Source organism: Suncus etruscus, chromosome 2 (genome assembly GCF_024139225.1).
Source record: "Suncus etruscus isolate mSunEtr1 chromosome 2, mSunEtr1.pri.cur, whole genome shotgun sequence".
NCBI classification, from domain to species: Eukaryota; Metazoa; Chordata; class Mammalia; order Eulipotyphla; family Soricidae; genus Suncus; species Suncus etruscus.
In genome coordinates, this window is record NC_064849.1 from 106,531,431 (window position 1) to 106,547,295 (window position 15,865).

Genomic DNA, 15,865 nt, shown 5'->3' on the forward strand with positions numbered 1-15,865 from the left:
TTATAGTTTCTGGGGGTCAGATGCCAAGGAAGACTTCTGGGTTCTTTGCTCAGGATGTGATGGTCTGTAGTTTCACCTGAAACTTAGGGGTCTTTTCAAGCTCTGTGGCAGTGGGCACTATTTATTTTCTTTCAGTTGTTGAACTCCTGAGGGGTTGCTTCTTGAAGCACAGTGGGGGAGCTTCTCACCTTTAGGTTTTCTTTTAGAGATATTATTTTCATCTGCTTAGGTCAAGCCCACTCAGTATAATCTCACTTTTGATTTATTTCAAGTCAACCTCAGGGACAGACTATACATTGGGTATGACTGAACTATCTTACACTTTGATCCCCAGCACCTGAGTCCCTTTATGTATAATCACTCAACCAGCAGTAAACCCTGAGCACACAAGGGTGTAGCCCCAAAATAAAAACAAAGTCATATGCTCATCACCTTTAGAGACAGGCTCTGCTTTCCACATCAATCTCTCCAATTCTAAAATTACCATTACCACTACAATAATACCTAAAGTTAGTTTGCTTTAGGTATTATTCTCAATTCTATAATTTACATAATTTCTCTTTATTACCAATATTTTCCAGATAAAGAAACAGACATAAAGTTTAATTTGTCCAAGATCACTGAGTTCATAAGTGTTGACATTGCATAGGACTTAGATAGTCTTTGTTTAGAGATTCATGTTCCTTAATACCTTTTTATAGATTTTCCAAATACAGTAGTCAAAAAATGTTTTTAGTATTTCAACAATTAGGTCAAAGAGAAAGCTTAAAGATATGAAGCACATTAGAGAGGTCCACATGTGATCCCTGGCACCCCTTGAGCACCACTGGTTATGGGTTCCTCATACTAAACCAAAACCCATAACATATTTCAAAATCTAAGGTTATCTCATAAATATTATCAAGACTACAGCATGTTCCACTGAAGAATCTACCTTAGGCCCAGGAAGGCTAGCATCTCCTCCACTCTCAACCACCTCAAGTATTTGGGAGCTGGGGGACTCTATGCTTCATTTGGCTGCTGGCCATCAGCCAGGGTCTGTCTTACTCTCTCTGGGTTTCTTCATAGGATGTGTTGGCCTTCCTCACAGCACATTGTTTGGATCTAGGACAAAAATCCTGTGTTTGAGAGCTTCAAAAATCAAGTGTAAGCTAAATTGCCTGGTGAATTGGTTGTTGTTTGGTTGGTTGGTTGGTTGGTTGGTTGGTAGGTTGGTTGGTTTTGATTTTGGTCTTTTGGCTGCTGGTCCACACTTGACAGTGCTTTGGGCTTTCTCCTGGCTCAGCACTTAGGGATCACTTTTTTTTTCTCCTTTTTGTTTTTCAGGGGAGAATGCACACGCAGTCCCCCACTACCACAAATTATGCAGTCGAGTTTCCCACATTTGGGGAAATCGCAGGGATCAGAACACCGAAGTGCAATGGGTGAGCCTTGCCCTGGGGAAACCACCTTCGTGATCATGGTATCGCCCCTACCAAGTAAGTACGAGGGATCACTTTTGAAGGGACTTGGGGGACAATATGTAGTGCTGAGAATTGAGCTGGGGTTTGCCCTGTGCAAAGCAAGAAACTTCCTCCTATATTATCTCTCCGGCCATGCTGTGTTGCCTTTTTAAGTGGCATGAGGTAAATTTGTGTTAGCTTATTTGTACTGCTTTTGCTTAGTTAAGACAGTCAAATAAGGCCCATTTTCATTTAGAGAGGTGAGAAATTAGACTGATGCTCAGAGATGATTGGCAAGGTTTTGGAAGAACATGAGGACCTAAATATTGCTCTCAATTTTCTATTAAAAGGTTGATTAATTCTTCTTCCTCAGAGCTAGTTTACACCCAAGCTGTTCCAATATTGTACTTAGTCCTGTCCTTTAAAACATCAGAAAAAGGTGGGAGGATAATACAGGGGTAAGGTTAGGTTTTGCCTGCTGCTGACGTGAGTTCAACCTCCAGTACTGTATATGGTACTCTGAGTACTGCAGGAGTGATCCCTGAGCATTGTTGAGTGTGACTAAAATGACTGCTACCCTCAAATATCAGGGAAAAGGTCTCATGATGTTAACATCAAATTCATATCTATTTTCTTTTTTCCTGTTTTTGTGATCTGAGGTCACTCCTCCCCTTTTAGTGGCGAAAAATAAATTTAGCTTCTGAGTCAGGTCATTGTCACTGACTTTGAAATGAATATTTTTCTTTTTCTTTTTCTTTTTTGGTTTTTGGGCCACACACTCGGTGACACTCAGGGGTTACTCCTGTCTATGCACTCAGAAATCACTCCTGACTTGGGGGACCATATAGGGATCAAACCGCAGTCCATCCTAGGCTAGTGTGAAAGGCAGAGGCCTTACCCCTTATGCCACAGCTCCAGCTCCATATTTTTGGGGCTGCTAAGATTCTTCAGAGAAGAAATCTGAGTTAGGACTGACTGGGACACACCAATTCTTCTAAAAATGAAGGAAAAGGGAAACAGATATAATCAGTCATTCATTCATTCAATGAAAATAAATTGAGCTTCTTGCACTGATCACATCCCCAAAGCAAGGATTGGGGGTAGATAGACAGTGACTGGGTCTGTGCTGTGGAGGGAGAAAAAAGAAAAAAAAAGTGGAATATTCTTTCCTTTGGTTAGTTCTCTCCATTCTGTTCCTCAGAGTGAGTCCAGGTAATCTCCAAAGAAGGGAAAAGCAAAACAACCATCCTTCCAGGTCTTTAGTTGGGGCCTGAGATTCTCTGGGAGTAATACTTGTACATGTCTTCAAACAAAGGATACCACTTCAATAAAAATGAGTAACTAGGAATTGAGAGATAGGACAGGATAAAGCATTTGCATTGCATGTGGCTGACCTCAGATTGATTCCTAATATCACATACAGTCACAGAGCACAAAGCCCAGTAAGCTCTGATCTCTGTTGGGTTTGATTTAAACCACCATTCCCTCCTTGTCCCCCAAAATGAGTAATGTAAACCCAGTATACCTTGGATCACTAAACAGAATTATTTGAGATGCTGTGGGATATTCCAAACACTTAAGAGAAACAGAAGGACACCAGTTGAACACTATACAATGACCACCATTAAGTCATTTGGAGCTAACAAAATACCAGGAAGTATTTGATATTTTTTTTGGCTAGTGCTATATGAAAAAATTTACTAAGAGATTAAGTGAGTCAAAAAGGTTTAGGAAAATCTAAGAATATCTATCAATATTCCTGCTACTTCCTTATGCTTTTCTCCAAAGCAAATACACAGTTGTTTGAGGCATTCTTTCTCTAGGCAAGTTTTTATTACCTGAGTTCTACAAAGACTTCTCCCAGGAAATTCTGGAAGCATCCTCAGGTCTCATATCCAGTATTTCCTCCTCTTACCTGACTCCCTACAGATCCCCTTAAGACCCCCATCCCCTTCAAGACCCCCTTTTTCTGTGTTCCCTCAACTGGGCACTGGTTCTTCCCTAGGGAAACAATTAAGTCTCACTTCTAACTCATGTCTGCTGAGGATGTAAAGATTTGCATCCATGCTCTTCCCTTCTCTGCCCAGTGACTGCTGCTTAGCACAAGATAAAGACTAGGGGAGGGACTGGAGCAGTGTCACAGTGGTAGGGTGTTTGCTTTGCCCAGGGTTAGACCTTGGACAGGTGGCGGTTTGATCCCATATGGTCTCCATAAGGTCCCCCAAGCCAGGGGTGATTTCTGAGCCCACAGCCTGGAGTAACCCCTGAGCATCACCGGGTGTGCACCCCCTCCAAAAAAAAAAAAAGACTAGGAGAGAAGCCATGCAGGGGTAGAGTTAGTTAAGCACTACTAGATTCATTTTCATTAGATTCCTTGTTGATATGAAAGAATACTCTCCCTTTCAGGAGCCCATCTTTGTCCTGGTCTCTTGTCCAGGACTGCTATACAAGAGCATATCTGAGGACTATTATACAAACATAGTAAATGTTATATAGTATACATGAAGTATAGCATATGTTGCTGTGACTTTCTACATTGACTGATAGCAGAGACTAAATGTCCCAAATTGTTCTCATTTCACTGGTTTGAGTAATGGTGGCTGTAGTGATTTTGTGTGTGTGTGTGTGTGTGTGTGTGTGTGTGTGTGTGTGTGTGTGTTTGAGAGAGAGAGAGAAATGAATTTGATAGGACAGAAAAAGGCACCATGTAACATTGTCAGGAAACAAGGGTGTGGAAGATGGGAGTGAGAATGAGGTGAGAATCCTGAATCTACCATGGAGGATGAGTAAGAATTCAAAGTGACTTTACAGACTGAACATATGAAATGAGTCTTTAAGGAGGTATAAGGGTCACTGGATACCACAGTAGGGAAGGGAGCAGCTTCTGGTCTGAGGGAATGGCATGTACCCACACATATTCTGTCCCATGGTATTCTATGGCCATGTGAAGTAGCCAGACTCATCTCCAGAATGGTTTCCCTTGAGGGAGTATAAAATTACTCCCTGGTTTACTTTGGGGAGGGGTGACTATCTATATGTTATTTCTTTGCTTCATTCTCAGACCATAAACAGCCCAACTTGAAGGCAACAGGCACTGAGTACATAGACTTCTAACAACCATTGTTCTTGACACATGGCTTGATGACATCAGTTGAAACACAGGAGCTCTGGATTCAACTTGCAGCTGGGGCACCCAGGAGGAAAGGCAAACCTGATGCATCAAGCTCAGGCAAAAGCCTCTCAGTGCTCCCTTGTTGCCCTCAGGCAAAAACCTCAATAGGTAGACTCAGTTCCAGGCCCTTCTGGCTCTCCTACTCCAAACACTTTGCTGCAGCAATGCTGAGTGACCCTCACATCACCCAGGGCTTTTGTAAGTGCTGCTCTTTATGTCCTGGAGAGCACCTTGGCAGGTGTGGGTAGCTGGATCTGAGATATAAGCAGTGCAGAGACAAGGAGCTGCAGAGAGATCTGACATGCTTTATTCCAGCAGCTCCATAGGAAGGTCTGACATGCTTTATTTCACCCATTCACATTCATATAGACTGGGGGTGGGGGCACTCTCTTACAGAGAGCACCACAAAGCTAGCACAAAGCCCAAGGACCTTTCTCTCCCCAGAGCCAAACACATGTGATCAGGCCACATATATAGGCAGAACCACTTCAGGCAAAGGCTGACTATGCTGGGGGTTGGGGGAGGGACTCAAAATGTCACTATATTTCCTGCCTCATTCTCATTCTCCTCAGGGCTCCTTTCTTTTTTTAACTTTCAGGCAACTTCTTCCCTAGTAGGAAATCAGAGGCCTTGGGCTTTCTATAATTTCAGGCTGTGGATCACAGTTCTCTCTTGTTTGTCTTCACAGCCAGCCTGAGGAGTTCTTGGAAGGTGGAGACTATCCATACAATATCACATCACATTAGACCATCCATCACATTAAAACACTAGGTTTCAGATGGGACCCTATGAGACAGGTAGAGCAGTGTGGTGAGCCACTCTCACCCCCAGAGGTGGCAATAAGTTGTGCATGCCCTGAAGCATGGACAGGAACCAGCAAGACGTGTACAAAGAGAAGAGTGTGTTGTGGCCTCACACATATCCTCTAATCAGTGAACCCCCAGTACAACGGAGAAAACCCCACAACAACGTAGAAAACACCACACTGCAAAGGACATAACGGTAAACAACACAGAATACCACCATACTTAGAGAATGAAGGTGGTGGCTCTGCAGACTGAACAAGTTGCTGACCACCTATATAGCTTCTCAGATAAAGACTTTAGAAAGAAAATCTGGAGGATGTTCAAAGAACTCAAATAAAACAAAACAAAAAACATGGAATGAACTGAACAAGCCACAAATAAGACTCAAGAAGATATGAAAGTAGAAATGAGATAACTTTAAAAGAAAATAAAAGAATTGAAAGACTTGGTTAAATAAAAAACTCACTGGAAAGACTCACCAGCAGAATAACAACTTCTGAGGACAGAATAAATGAACTGGAGGATGATCTGAGTAATGCTTTCTTACAATGGAAGAGTCTTCAAAAGAGCCTTAAAATAAACTATAAGTCAATGGAAAAATCCTCAAAGAATGTGAACAAATGAAAATATAAGTCTGGGATACACTCAATACAAACAATGTTAGATCCATTGAAATCTTAGAGGCCCAGGATGAAAATTCCCATATAGAATCAACAGTCAAGGACATCATTGCTAAGAAATTCCCAGAACTAAAGAGTGCATGTAACCACATACAGCATGCTTGAAGAGTACCAGCTAAAAGAGATCCAAAGAAAAGCACTTCAAGGCACATTCTATAAGCAACAATGAATACCACAGATAGGGATAAATACTGAAAGCATCAAGATTGAAAATGGAAACTATATACAAAGGAGCATCTATAAGATTTATAGTGGATTTATCACAAGCAAACCTCAAGACCTGAAGGCCATGGTGGAATACAGTGACAAAATTCAACAAAATGAGTGCTTCATCAAGATTACATCCTTACCCAGACTTATATTCAGGTTTAAAGGAAGGATACACATCATAATGGATAAATAATACCTCAAAAACTTTACATACTCAAAACCAGCTTTAAAAAACATACTGGAGCACTGAACTTCGCTGGATCTCAGATGCCAGCACACTTCTGCCTCTCTACTCTGCTGTCCTGCATTTTTGGCCTGATTTCATCCTGGGTGCAGCCCAGCTGCCAGCCTGCCTTCCTGTGAGCCTTCCGTGGAGGTGAGTCGACACGCCCAGAAAGGGAGAAGCCAGAGGAGCACGGTTGCTCCACTCCCCTTCGTGACGGTGCACAGCATTTAGCCGATGAATACAATCACAACACGTAGAAAAACACGCAGTACTAGTGTGACAATGGGGAAACAACACGGGCCAATGCCAGACATAGAGAATGAAGATGGCAACTCTGATGACTTGAACATGACCAACCACCTAGTCAGTCTCTCAGATAAGGAGTTTAGAGTTGCAATATGGAACATGTTCAAAGAACTCAAACAAAGTACAGAAGAGAAAACTAAAAAGAATCAGGAGAATATGAAGATAGAAATGAGAAAACTCCAAACAGAAATTTCAGATCAAATAACAGGTCTGAGAAACTCAGTAGATGAATTGAAGAAAAACATGTTTGAGATTTCCCACAGGTTAACAGCAGCTGAGGATAGAATCAGTACACTGGAAGATGAGATACATAACAATTACATACAGCAGAAGAAATTGGAAAAAAGCCTCAAAGCAAATGATCAAACAATGGAAAAATTACTCAAAGAATGGGAACAGATGAAAATAGAAGTCTATGATAAGCTCAACAGAAACAACTTAAGAATCATTGGAGTCCCAGAAACTCAGGAAGAAAATCTCCAGGAAGAATCAACAGCCAAGAACATCATTAAAGAGAAACTACCAGAGATAATGAATACATGTGATCAAATCCTGCATGCCCGAAGAGTGCCAACTAAAAGAGACCCCAGAAAAAACACCCCAAGACACATCCTAGTCACAATGACGAATCCCATAGATAGAGACAGAATTCTGAAAGCAGCAAGATCGAAAAGAGAAATTACATTCAAGGGAACATCCTTGAGATTTACTGCAGACCTGTCACCAGAAACACTCAAGGCCAGAAGGCAGTGGTGGGACATAGTGACAAAACTCAATGAAATAAATGCTTCGCCTAGAATACTGCACCCAGCAAAACTCACTTTTAGGTTTGAAGGAACAATACATAGTTTCACAGACAAACAACAGCTCAAAAACTTCACAGATCAAAACCATTCTTAAAAGAAAAACTGAACGACATACTTTAAGACAAGGCTTACCAACAGACACACCAAACTTTAATATAAAGATGGCACTAACTCCCAGGACAATTCTTTCTCTCAATGTCAATGGACTAAATGCACCAGTTAAGAGACACAGAGTGGCTAAATGGATCAAAAAACTCAATCCAACCTTCTGCTGCCTACAAGAAACGCACCTGAATAGTCAGAACAAACATAGACTCAAAATAAAAGGCTGGAGGAAAATCATCCAAGCAAACAACACCCAAAAAAAAGCAGGAGTGGCCATATTAATATCAGATGATGCAAACTTTATACTTAGGAAAGTTGTAAGGGACAAAGATGGACATTTTGTATTAATCAAGGGATATGTACAGCAGGAAGAAATCACCCTCCTAAACATATATGCACCGAATGAGGGGCCAGCAAAATATTTAATACAACTGTTGACAAATCTGAAAAATAATATCAATAACAACACAATAATTGTGGGAGACCTCAACACGGCATTGTCAACACTAGACAGGTCAACCAGACTGAAACCCAACAAGAATATACTAGACCTGAGGAGAGAAATGGAAGAAAGAGGCCTAGTAGATATATAGAGGACACTCCACCCCCAGAAGCCTGGATACACATTTTTCTCTAATGTACATGGGACATTCTCTAGGATAGACTACATGTTAGCACACAAAACATACCTCCATAATATCAAGAGGATAGAAATTTTGCAGGCTGCCTTTGCTGACCACAAAGCCCTGAAATTATATATAAACTACAAAGGGACACAGAAGAAAAATTTTAACACCTGGAAGTTAAATAGCCTCATACTGAATAATCAGTGGGTCCGAGATGAAATAAAAGAGGAAATCAAAACCTTCCTGAAAACAAATGACAATGGAGACACAAATTATCAGAACCTATGGGACACAGCAAAAGCAGTACTGAGAGGAAAATTTATAGCTTTGCAAGCACACATCAGGAAAGAAGAAGGGGCATACCTGAATAGCTTAATGACGCAGCTCATAGAATTAGAAAGTGCTCAACAAAAGGATCCAAAAATAGGGAGGCAGAAGGAAATAACAAAGCTGAGAGCAGAAATCAATGAAGTGGAAACCAGAAAAACCATCCAAAAGATCAACGAAAGCAGAAGTTGGTTCTTTGAAAAAATAAACAAGATTGATAGACCACTGGCAAAACTAACAAAGAAAGAAAGAGAGAGAAACTTGATAACTCGTATTAGGAATGAAAAAGGAGAGATCACTACTGATATGGTAGAGATTCAAAGGGTAATCAGAAACTACTTTGAGAAACTCTATGCCACTAAAAATGAAAACCTGGAAGAAATGGATAAATTTTTGGAATCTTATAATCTTCCACGATTGAATGAAGAGGATGTAGCATATTTAAACACACCCATTACTATTGAGGAAATTAAGAAAGTAATCAAATGTCTGCCCAAAAACAAAAGCCCAGGCCCAGATGGATTTACTAATGAATTCTTTCAAACCTTTCAAGAGGAACTACTACCAATCCTGGCAAGACTCTTTCATGAAATTGAAAAAACAGGAAAACTTCCAAATAGCTTTTATGAAGCCAACATTACCTTGATACCTAAACCAGACAGAGATGCTACGAAAAAAGAAAATTACAGACCAGGTGCTGGGGAAGATGTAGCTGCCTCTTCCCCGAGCCTCCCCTTTGCCGCTGGACTTCTCTGGGGCCAGCAGCCGCCGACCTGGGGCCCGGGGCCGCGGGCTCAGCCGTCGACCATGGGCTCTGTGTCCAACCAGCAGTTCGCAGGTAGCTGCGCCAAGGCGCCGGAGGAGGCGCCGGAGGAGGCGCGGGAGGACTCGGCGCGGGCGGCCGAGGAGCCGCAGCTGCTGCACGGGGCCGGCATCTGTAAGTGGTTCAACGTGCGCATGGGGTTCGGCTTCCTGTCCATGACCGCCCGCGCCGGGGTCGCGCTCGACCCCCCGGTGGACGTCTTTGTGCATCAGAGTAAACTGCACATGGAAGGTTTCCGGAGCCTGAAGGAGGGGGAGGCAGTGGAATTCACCTTTAAGAAGTCTGCCAAGGGCCTGGAATCTATTCGAGTCACCGGTCCTGGTGGGGTGTTCTGTATTGGGAGTGAGAGGCGGCCCAAAGGGAAGAACATGCAGAAGCGGAGATCTAAGGGAGACAGGTGCTACAACTGTGGCGGTCTAGACCATCATGCCAAAGAATGCAAACTGCCACCCCAGCCCAAGAAGTGCCACTTCTGCCAGAGTATCAGCCATATGGTGGCCTCCTGTCCACTGAAGGCCCAGCAGGCCCCCAGCTCCCAGGGGAAGCCTGCCTACTTCAGGGAGGAAGAAGAGGAGATCCATTCCCCTGCCCTGCTGCCTGAGGCCCAGAATTGAGCCAGTGGGAGTAGGGCTATCCTTTGCGATCAACAAATTTCAAGGAGCAGGCATCAATCGGCAGAGAGGAGAAAGTGGGGGTAGGGCGGGAAGGGGGCAGCTGGCACTGCCATGTATGTATCTCAGGCTGGGGTCCAGAGCTTCACTCTCTCTTCTTGGTGAGGGGAGGAGGGGGTGAGGCAGAGGAACTCCAACCACTCTTGTCTAAATGCACCTGAGGGCTTTGAGGGCAGTCCTCTCTGCATGCTTTATCTGTGTCTCTATGCCCAGAATCTCTAGCTTTTGAAATGTTCTGGACACGGAAGTGGTTTTCCTTTTAAAGAAGGCTATGTAACTATTTTCCATGCCAGACTGATCAGATAAGAGACCAGATTGATGGGCCCAGCCTGAAAGCTTTTGCATTCCATGGGAGGGAATCTCAGGGCTAAGACAGGATTTTTTTTTCTCACATCTTGTCTCTTCATAACCCACTCTTAGGAATATGGTATTGAATTGTCCCAAACCATGGATTGTCATAAAAGGCCAAAGGGGCAATTAGGAGATCTGCTCCTAAGCTCCATCCCTATTCTGGGCCAATATGATTTTTATTTATTTGCTGCCTTGGATAGCTGCACCATGTGGGTCCCACCTTCTCCAGGATGCCAACTGCACTAGCTCTGTGCGAATGACGTATCTTGTGCATTTTTAATTTTTTTCGTAATATAAATATTCTGGTTTTGTATTTTTGTGTATTTTAATCTAAGGCCCTCATTCCTGCACTGTGTTCTCAGGTACATGAGCAATCTCAGGGATAAATCAGCAGCAGCTCCTGGTCTGCACAGCAGGAATACTTTTGTTTGATCATCATGGAGAAAAAATATTTGAAGTGGATAGACTATTGAACTACCTCATTATTATTATTATATATTTTCTTTTTTTTTGGCCAATTATGAGCTAGCTTTTCTGCTGTTAAATCATTTTGAAACCCCTCCATCTTTAAAGTTTTCACTGGGGGCGAGGTTTTCCCTTGGTTTTCCTATAGGCCCTATAACTTGATCTCCCCAAGATTGGAAACTGGTTTGAACAGGAAAGGTGGTGCAGAGAAGTTAGGGGAGGCTGGGCCAGGTTAAAGGCACCAAGAGGAAACCAATATCAAGTGAGGTCTGTGTGTGATAGAAGATTACCAGACTTCTAATCCCAGGGCTCAGGACTCTTTACATCTCAGATCCATCCTTCTGGATTGGGCTAGGCCTACCGTGCACAACAGGGTGTATGTGTGTTTAAAATTATTTTTTTAAGTTTGAGTTCATAAGTATAGTTTTCAAAGGATACCTCTGTATCTACTTTGAGATGCCCAGGTATGGATAATATTAAACAGGGACCAAAATCCAGAACCTTTAACTCTTTGGCTTCCAGATGTTTCCTTTATGGGGCCCAGAGCCAGTGTCCTGCCCTGCTGTATTGGTGATTCATGTCATGGTAGCCAAAGGAGAAAAGGGGGGGAGGGGTTCATTTACTTGCTGTGATCACTGCAAACCTCTACCTCACTGTGTTGAAACGGGGCAAATGCAATAGAGACCGCATTGGGTGATATGTGTCTGATCCTGGGTTCGTTTCTCCCTCAATTTGCAGCCCCTCTAGTTATTGTATTTGTCTGGGCTTTGTAGAACTTATGGGTAGCTAATTTGGTGATTGCTAGGTGGCCTAGTTTGTGTAAATATAATGTGTTGGTCTTTCTTTGTTCTTTTGGGGTTTTATTGTTTACAAAACTTTTGTATGAGAAAAATAGCCAAAGCATCTTTGACAAAAGGTTCTGCACCAGGCAAAAGGATCTGAAATAAGCTTGGGACCCTTGAAATGGGGGTCTTGTAATACTCTTTCTCTTGTGCTCTCCTGCCCCATTTCCTATTTTAAATTAGGTCTTTTTTCCTTCAAATTTATACCATCCCTGCGTTTTCTTCCCATTTCCTCAATTCCCCTTCCCCCCCCCACTGCCCCCTTCAAAACCTACACAAACTTGCATATGAAAGTTTGTAGTATATTACCCTAAGTCTTAAAATGATTTTTGAGGGGCCAGAGAGGTGGCGCTAGAGGTAAGATGTCTGCCTTGCAAGCGCTAGCCAAGGAAGAACCTCGGTTCGATCCCCCGGCGTCCCATATGGTCCCCCCAAGCCAGGGGCGATTTCTGAGTGCTTAGCCAGGAGTAACCCCTGAGCATCAAACGGGTGTGGCCCAAAAAAAAATGATTTTTGCAAAAAAACTATTAGAAGCTAAGGAAACTCTATCCCTTATTCCCAATTTCTGATGAAAGACTATCACTATTTTTTCATGCCAAACACATACCTTAATTTTAGGGTAGAGAGCAGCAATGAATGGGATCAGGAGACCAAGGAAAGGGAAGATGAATGTATATCCAAGTCACTCAGGAACTTTTGTGTAGGTGTAAGAAATTTAGGTCAAAGTGGCCACAAGATTGTTTAATAGGAGACGGATGAATGTAACTCCATGTTTACTGCTAGAAACCAAAGCTTTGTGTGAAATCTTGAATTTATGGGGAGGGAGGTTGGGAGAGTAGGGAAGCATGTACCTGTCTATTCATTCCCTGGTCCTCTTCCCTCATCCTTGAACTGCAGGAGACTGGAGCCTGTGGGCTTTGGTGACCCCATCCTTGGGAAATGTTTATTTGATGATTGATTTTTCTGTATTGGTTACTTCCTTTCTTTCCCCTTTGCTATCATTTTGCCACATACATGCTGATCCTTTTCCCATTCCCCTTCTGTGCCCTGGGAAAATACAATGAATAAAAACTTATTGGTACTAAAAAAAAAAAAAATTACAGACCAATATCGCTGATGAATGCAGATGCAAAGATCTTCAACAAAATCCTGGCAAATAGGATTCAATGCCTCATTAAGAAGATCATCCACTACGATCAAGTAGGTTTCATTCCAGGAATGCAAGGCTGGTTTAACATCCATAAATCTATCAACATAATACACAACATCAACAGCAAGAAAAATAAAAATCACATGATCATATCAATCGACGCAGAGAAAGCATTTGACAAGGTCCAACACCCATTCTTGATCAAAACTCTCAGCAAGATGGGAATGGAAGGAACCTTTCTCAATATAGTTAAGGCCATCTACCACAAGCCAGAGGCAAATATTGTCCTCAATGGAGAAAAACTGAAAACCTTTCCTCTAAATTCTGGCACAAGACAAGGCTGTCCTCTCTCACCACTCCTATTCAACATAGCACTGGAAGTACTCGCTATAGCGATTAGGCAAGAAACGGATATCAAGGGAATCCAGATAGGAAAGGAAGAAGTCAAGCTCTCACTGTTTGCAGATGACATGATACTCTACTTAGAAAACCCCAAAGACTCTACCAAAAAGCTTCTAGAAACAATAGACTCATATAGCAAGGTGGCAGGCTACAAAATTAACACAGAAAAATCAATGGCCTTTCTATACACCAATACTAATAAGGAAGAAATGGATATTAAGAAAACAACTCCATTCACTATAGTGTCACACAAACTCAAATATCTTGGAATCAACTTGACTAAAAATGTGAAGGACCTATACAAGGAAAACTATAAAACTCTGCTCCAAGAAATAAGAGAGGACACGCGGAAATGGAAGCACATACCCTGCTCATGGATTGGCAGGATTAACATCATTAAAATGGCAACACTACCCAAAGCACTGTACAGATTTAATGCGATCCCCCTAAAGATACCCATGACATTCTTCAAAGAAGTGGACCAGGCACTTTTGAAATTTATTTGGAACAATAAACACCCTCGAATAGCTAAAGCAATCATTGGGAAAAAGAATATGGGAGGAATTACTTTCCCCAACTTTAAACTTTATTACAAAGCAATAGTTATCAAAACAGCATGGTATTGGAATAAGGACAGGCCCTCAGATCAGTGGAATAAGCTTGAATACTCAGAGAATGTTCCCCAGACATACAATCACCTAATTTTGGATAAAGGAGCAAAAAATCCTAAATGGAACAAAGAAAGCCTCTTCAACAAGTGGTGTTGGCACAACTGGGTAGCCACTTGCTAACATCATGTACAAAGGTAAAATCCAAATGGATTAAAGACCTCGATATCAGCCCCAAAACCATAAGATATATAGAACAATACGTAGGTAAAACACTCCAGGACATTGAGGCTAAAGGCATCTTCAAGGAAGAAACTGCACTCTCCAAGCAAGTGAAAGCAGAAATTAACAGATGGGAATATATTAAGCTGAGAAGCTTCTGCACCTCAAAGGAAATAGTGCCCAAGATACAAGAGCCACCCACTGAGTGGGAGAAACTATTCACCCAATACCCATCAGATAAGGGGCTAATCTCCAAAATATACAAGGCACTGACAGAACTTTACAAGAAAAAAACATCTAATCCCATCAAAAAATGGGGAGAAGAAATGAACAGACACTTTGACAAAGAAGAAATACAGATGGCCAAAAGACACATGAAAAAGTGCTCCACATCACTAATCATCAGGGAGATGCAAATCAAAACAACGATGAGATACCACCTCACACCACAGAGAATGGCACACATCACAAAGAATGAGAATAAACAGTGTTGGCGGGGATGTGGGGAGAAAGGAACTCTTATCCACTGCTGGTGGGAATGCCGTCTAGTTCAACCTTTATGGAAAGCGATATGGAGATTCCTCCAAAAACTGGAAATCGAGCTCCCATACGATCCAGCTATACCACTCCTAGGAATATACCCTAGGAACACAAAAATACAATACAAAAACCCCTTCCTTACACCTATATTCATTGCAGCTCTATTTACCATAGCAAAACTCTGGAAACAACCAAGATGCCCTTCAACAGACGAATGGCTAAAGAAACTGTGGTACATATACACAATGGAATATTATGCAGCTGTCAGGAGAGATGAAGTCATGAAATTTTCCTATACATGGATGTACACGGAATCTATTATGCTGAGTGAAATAAGTCAGAGAGAGAGAGAAAAACGCAGAATGGTCTCACACATTTATGGGTTTTAAGAAAAATGAAAGACATTCTTGCAATAATAACTTTCAGACACAAAAGAGAAAAGAGCTGGAAGTTCCAGCTCACCTCAGGAAGCTCATCACAAAGAGTGATGAGTTTAGTTGGATAAATAACTACATTTTGAACTGTCCTAATAATGAGAATGTATGAGGGAAATTGAGAACCTGTTTAGAGTACAGGCGGGGGTCGGGTGGGGAGGAGGGAGACTTGGGACATTGGTGATGGGAATGTTGCACTGGTGATGGGTGGTGTTAAGAAAAAAAATATTGTTATTCAATAATGGAATACAATGTATATACAATATATTATTATATACAATACATTGCATTATAAAAAAATCTACCTAACTCAATTATGTTGAGCAATATTTTAGCTTGAATGATAAAAAAAAAAAAACATACTGGAAGGTCTACTTTAAGGCAAGGCAGATCCAACAAACACATCAAACTCCTACAAAAAGATGACACTTAATCCCATGACAATCATCTCTCTCAATGTCAATGGAGTAAATGCAACAGTTAAGGGACACAGAGTGGCAAAATGGATCAAAACGTTGAATTAAACATTTTGCTGCCTGCAAGAAACACATCCGAATAGTCAGAGCAAACACAGGCTCAAAGTCAAAGACTAGGGCACAATCATTCAAGCAAGGGACTCCCTCAAAAAGGCTGTGGTGACCATACTAATAT

General features: G+C 41.9%; 1 protein-coding gene and 1 non-coding gene across 2 annotated transcripts; one reads left to right on the top strand and one right to left on the bottom strand.

The window, feature by feature from the left end:
• Window positions 1-1,323: 1,323 nt before the first annotated feature.
• Window positions 1,324-1,486, bottom strand: LOC126002810 (U1 spliceosomal RNA). Its single transcript, XR_007493439.1, has one exon. It is a non-coding gene; the product is annotated as a U1 spliceosomal RNA (small nuclear RNA).
• An 8,027-nt stretch (window positions 1,487-9,513) lies between these two features.
• Window positions 9,514-10,143, top strand: LOC126001077 (protein lin-28 homolog A). The gene has a single exon (XM_049768249.1). It carries the CDS (start codon window positions 9,514-9,516, stop codon window positions 10,141-10,143), a length of 630 nt encoding a protein of 209 aa, XP_049624206.1.
• The last annotated feature ends 5,722 nt before the right edge of the window (window positions 10,144-15,865 follow it).

What these genes read in the sequence shown, in the direction of transcription:
- LOC126001077 (XM_049768249.1), top strand. Translation starts at nt 9,514, where the DNA reads ATGGGCTCTGTGTCCAACCAGCAGTTCGCAGGTAGCTGCGCCAAGGCG.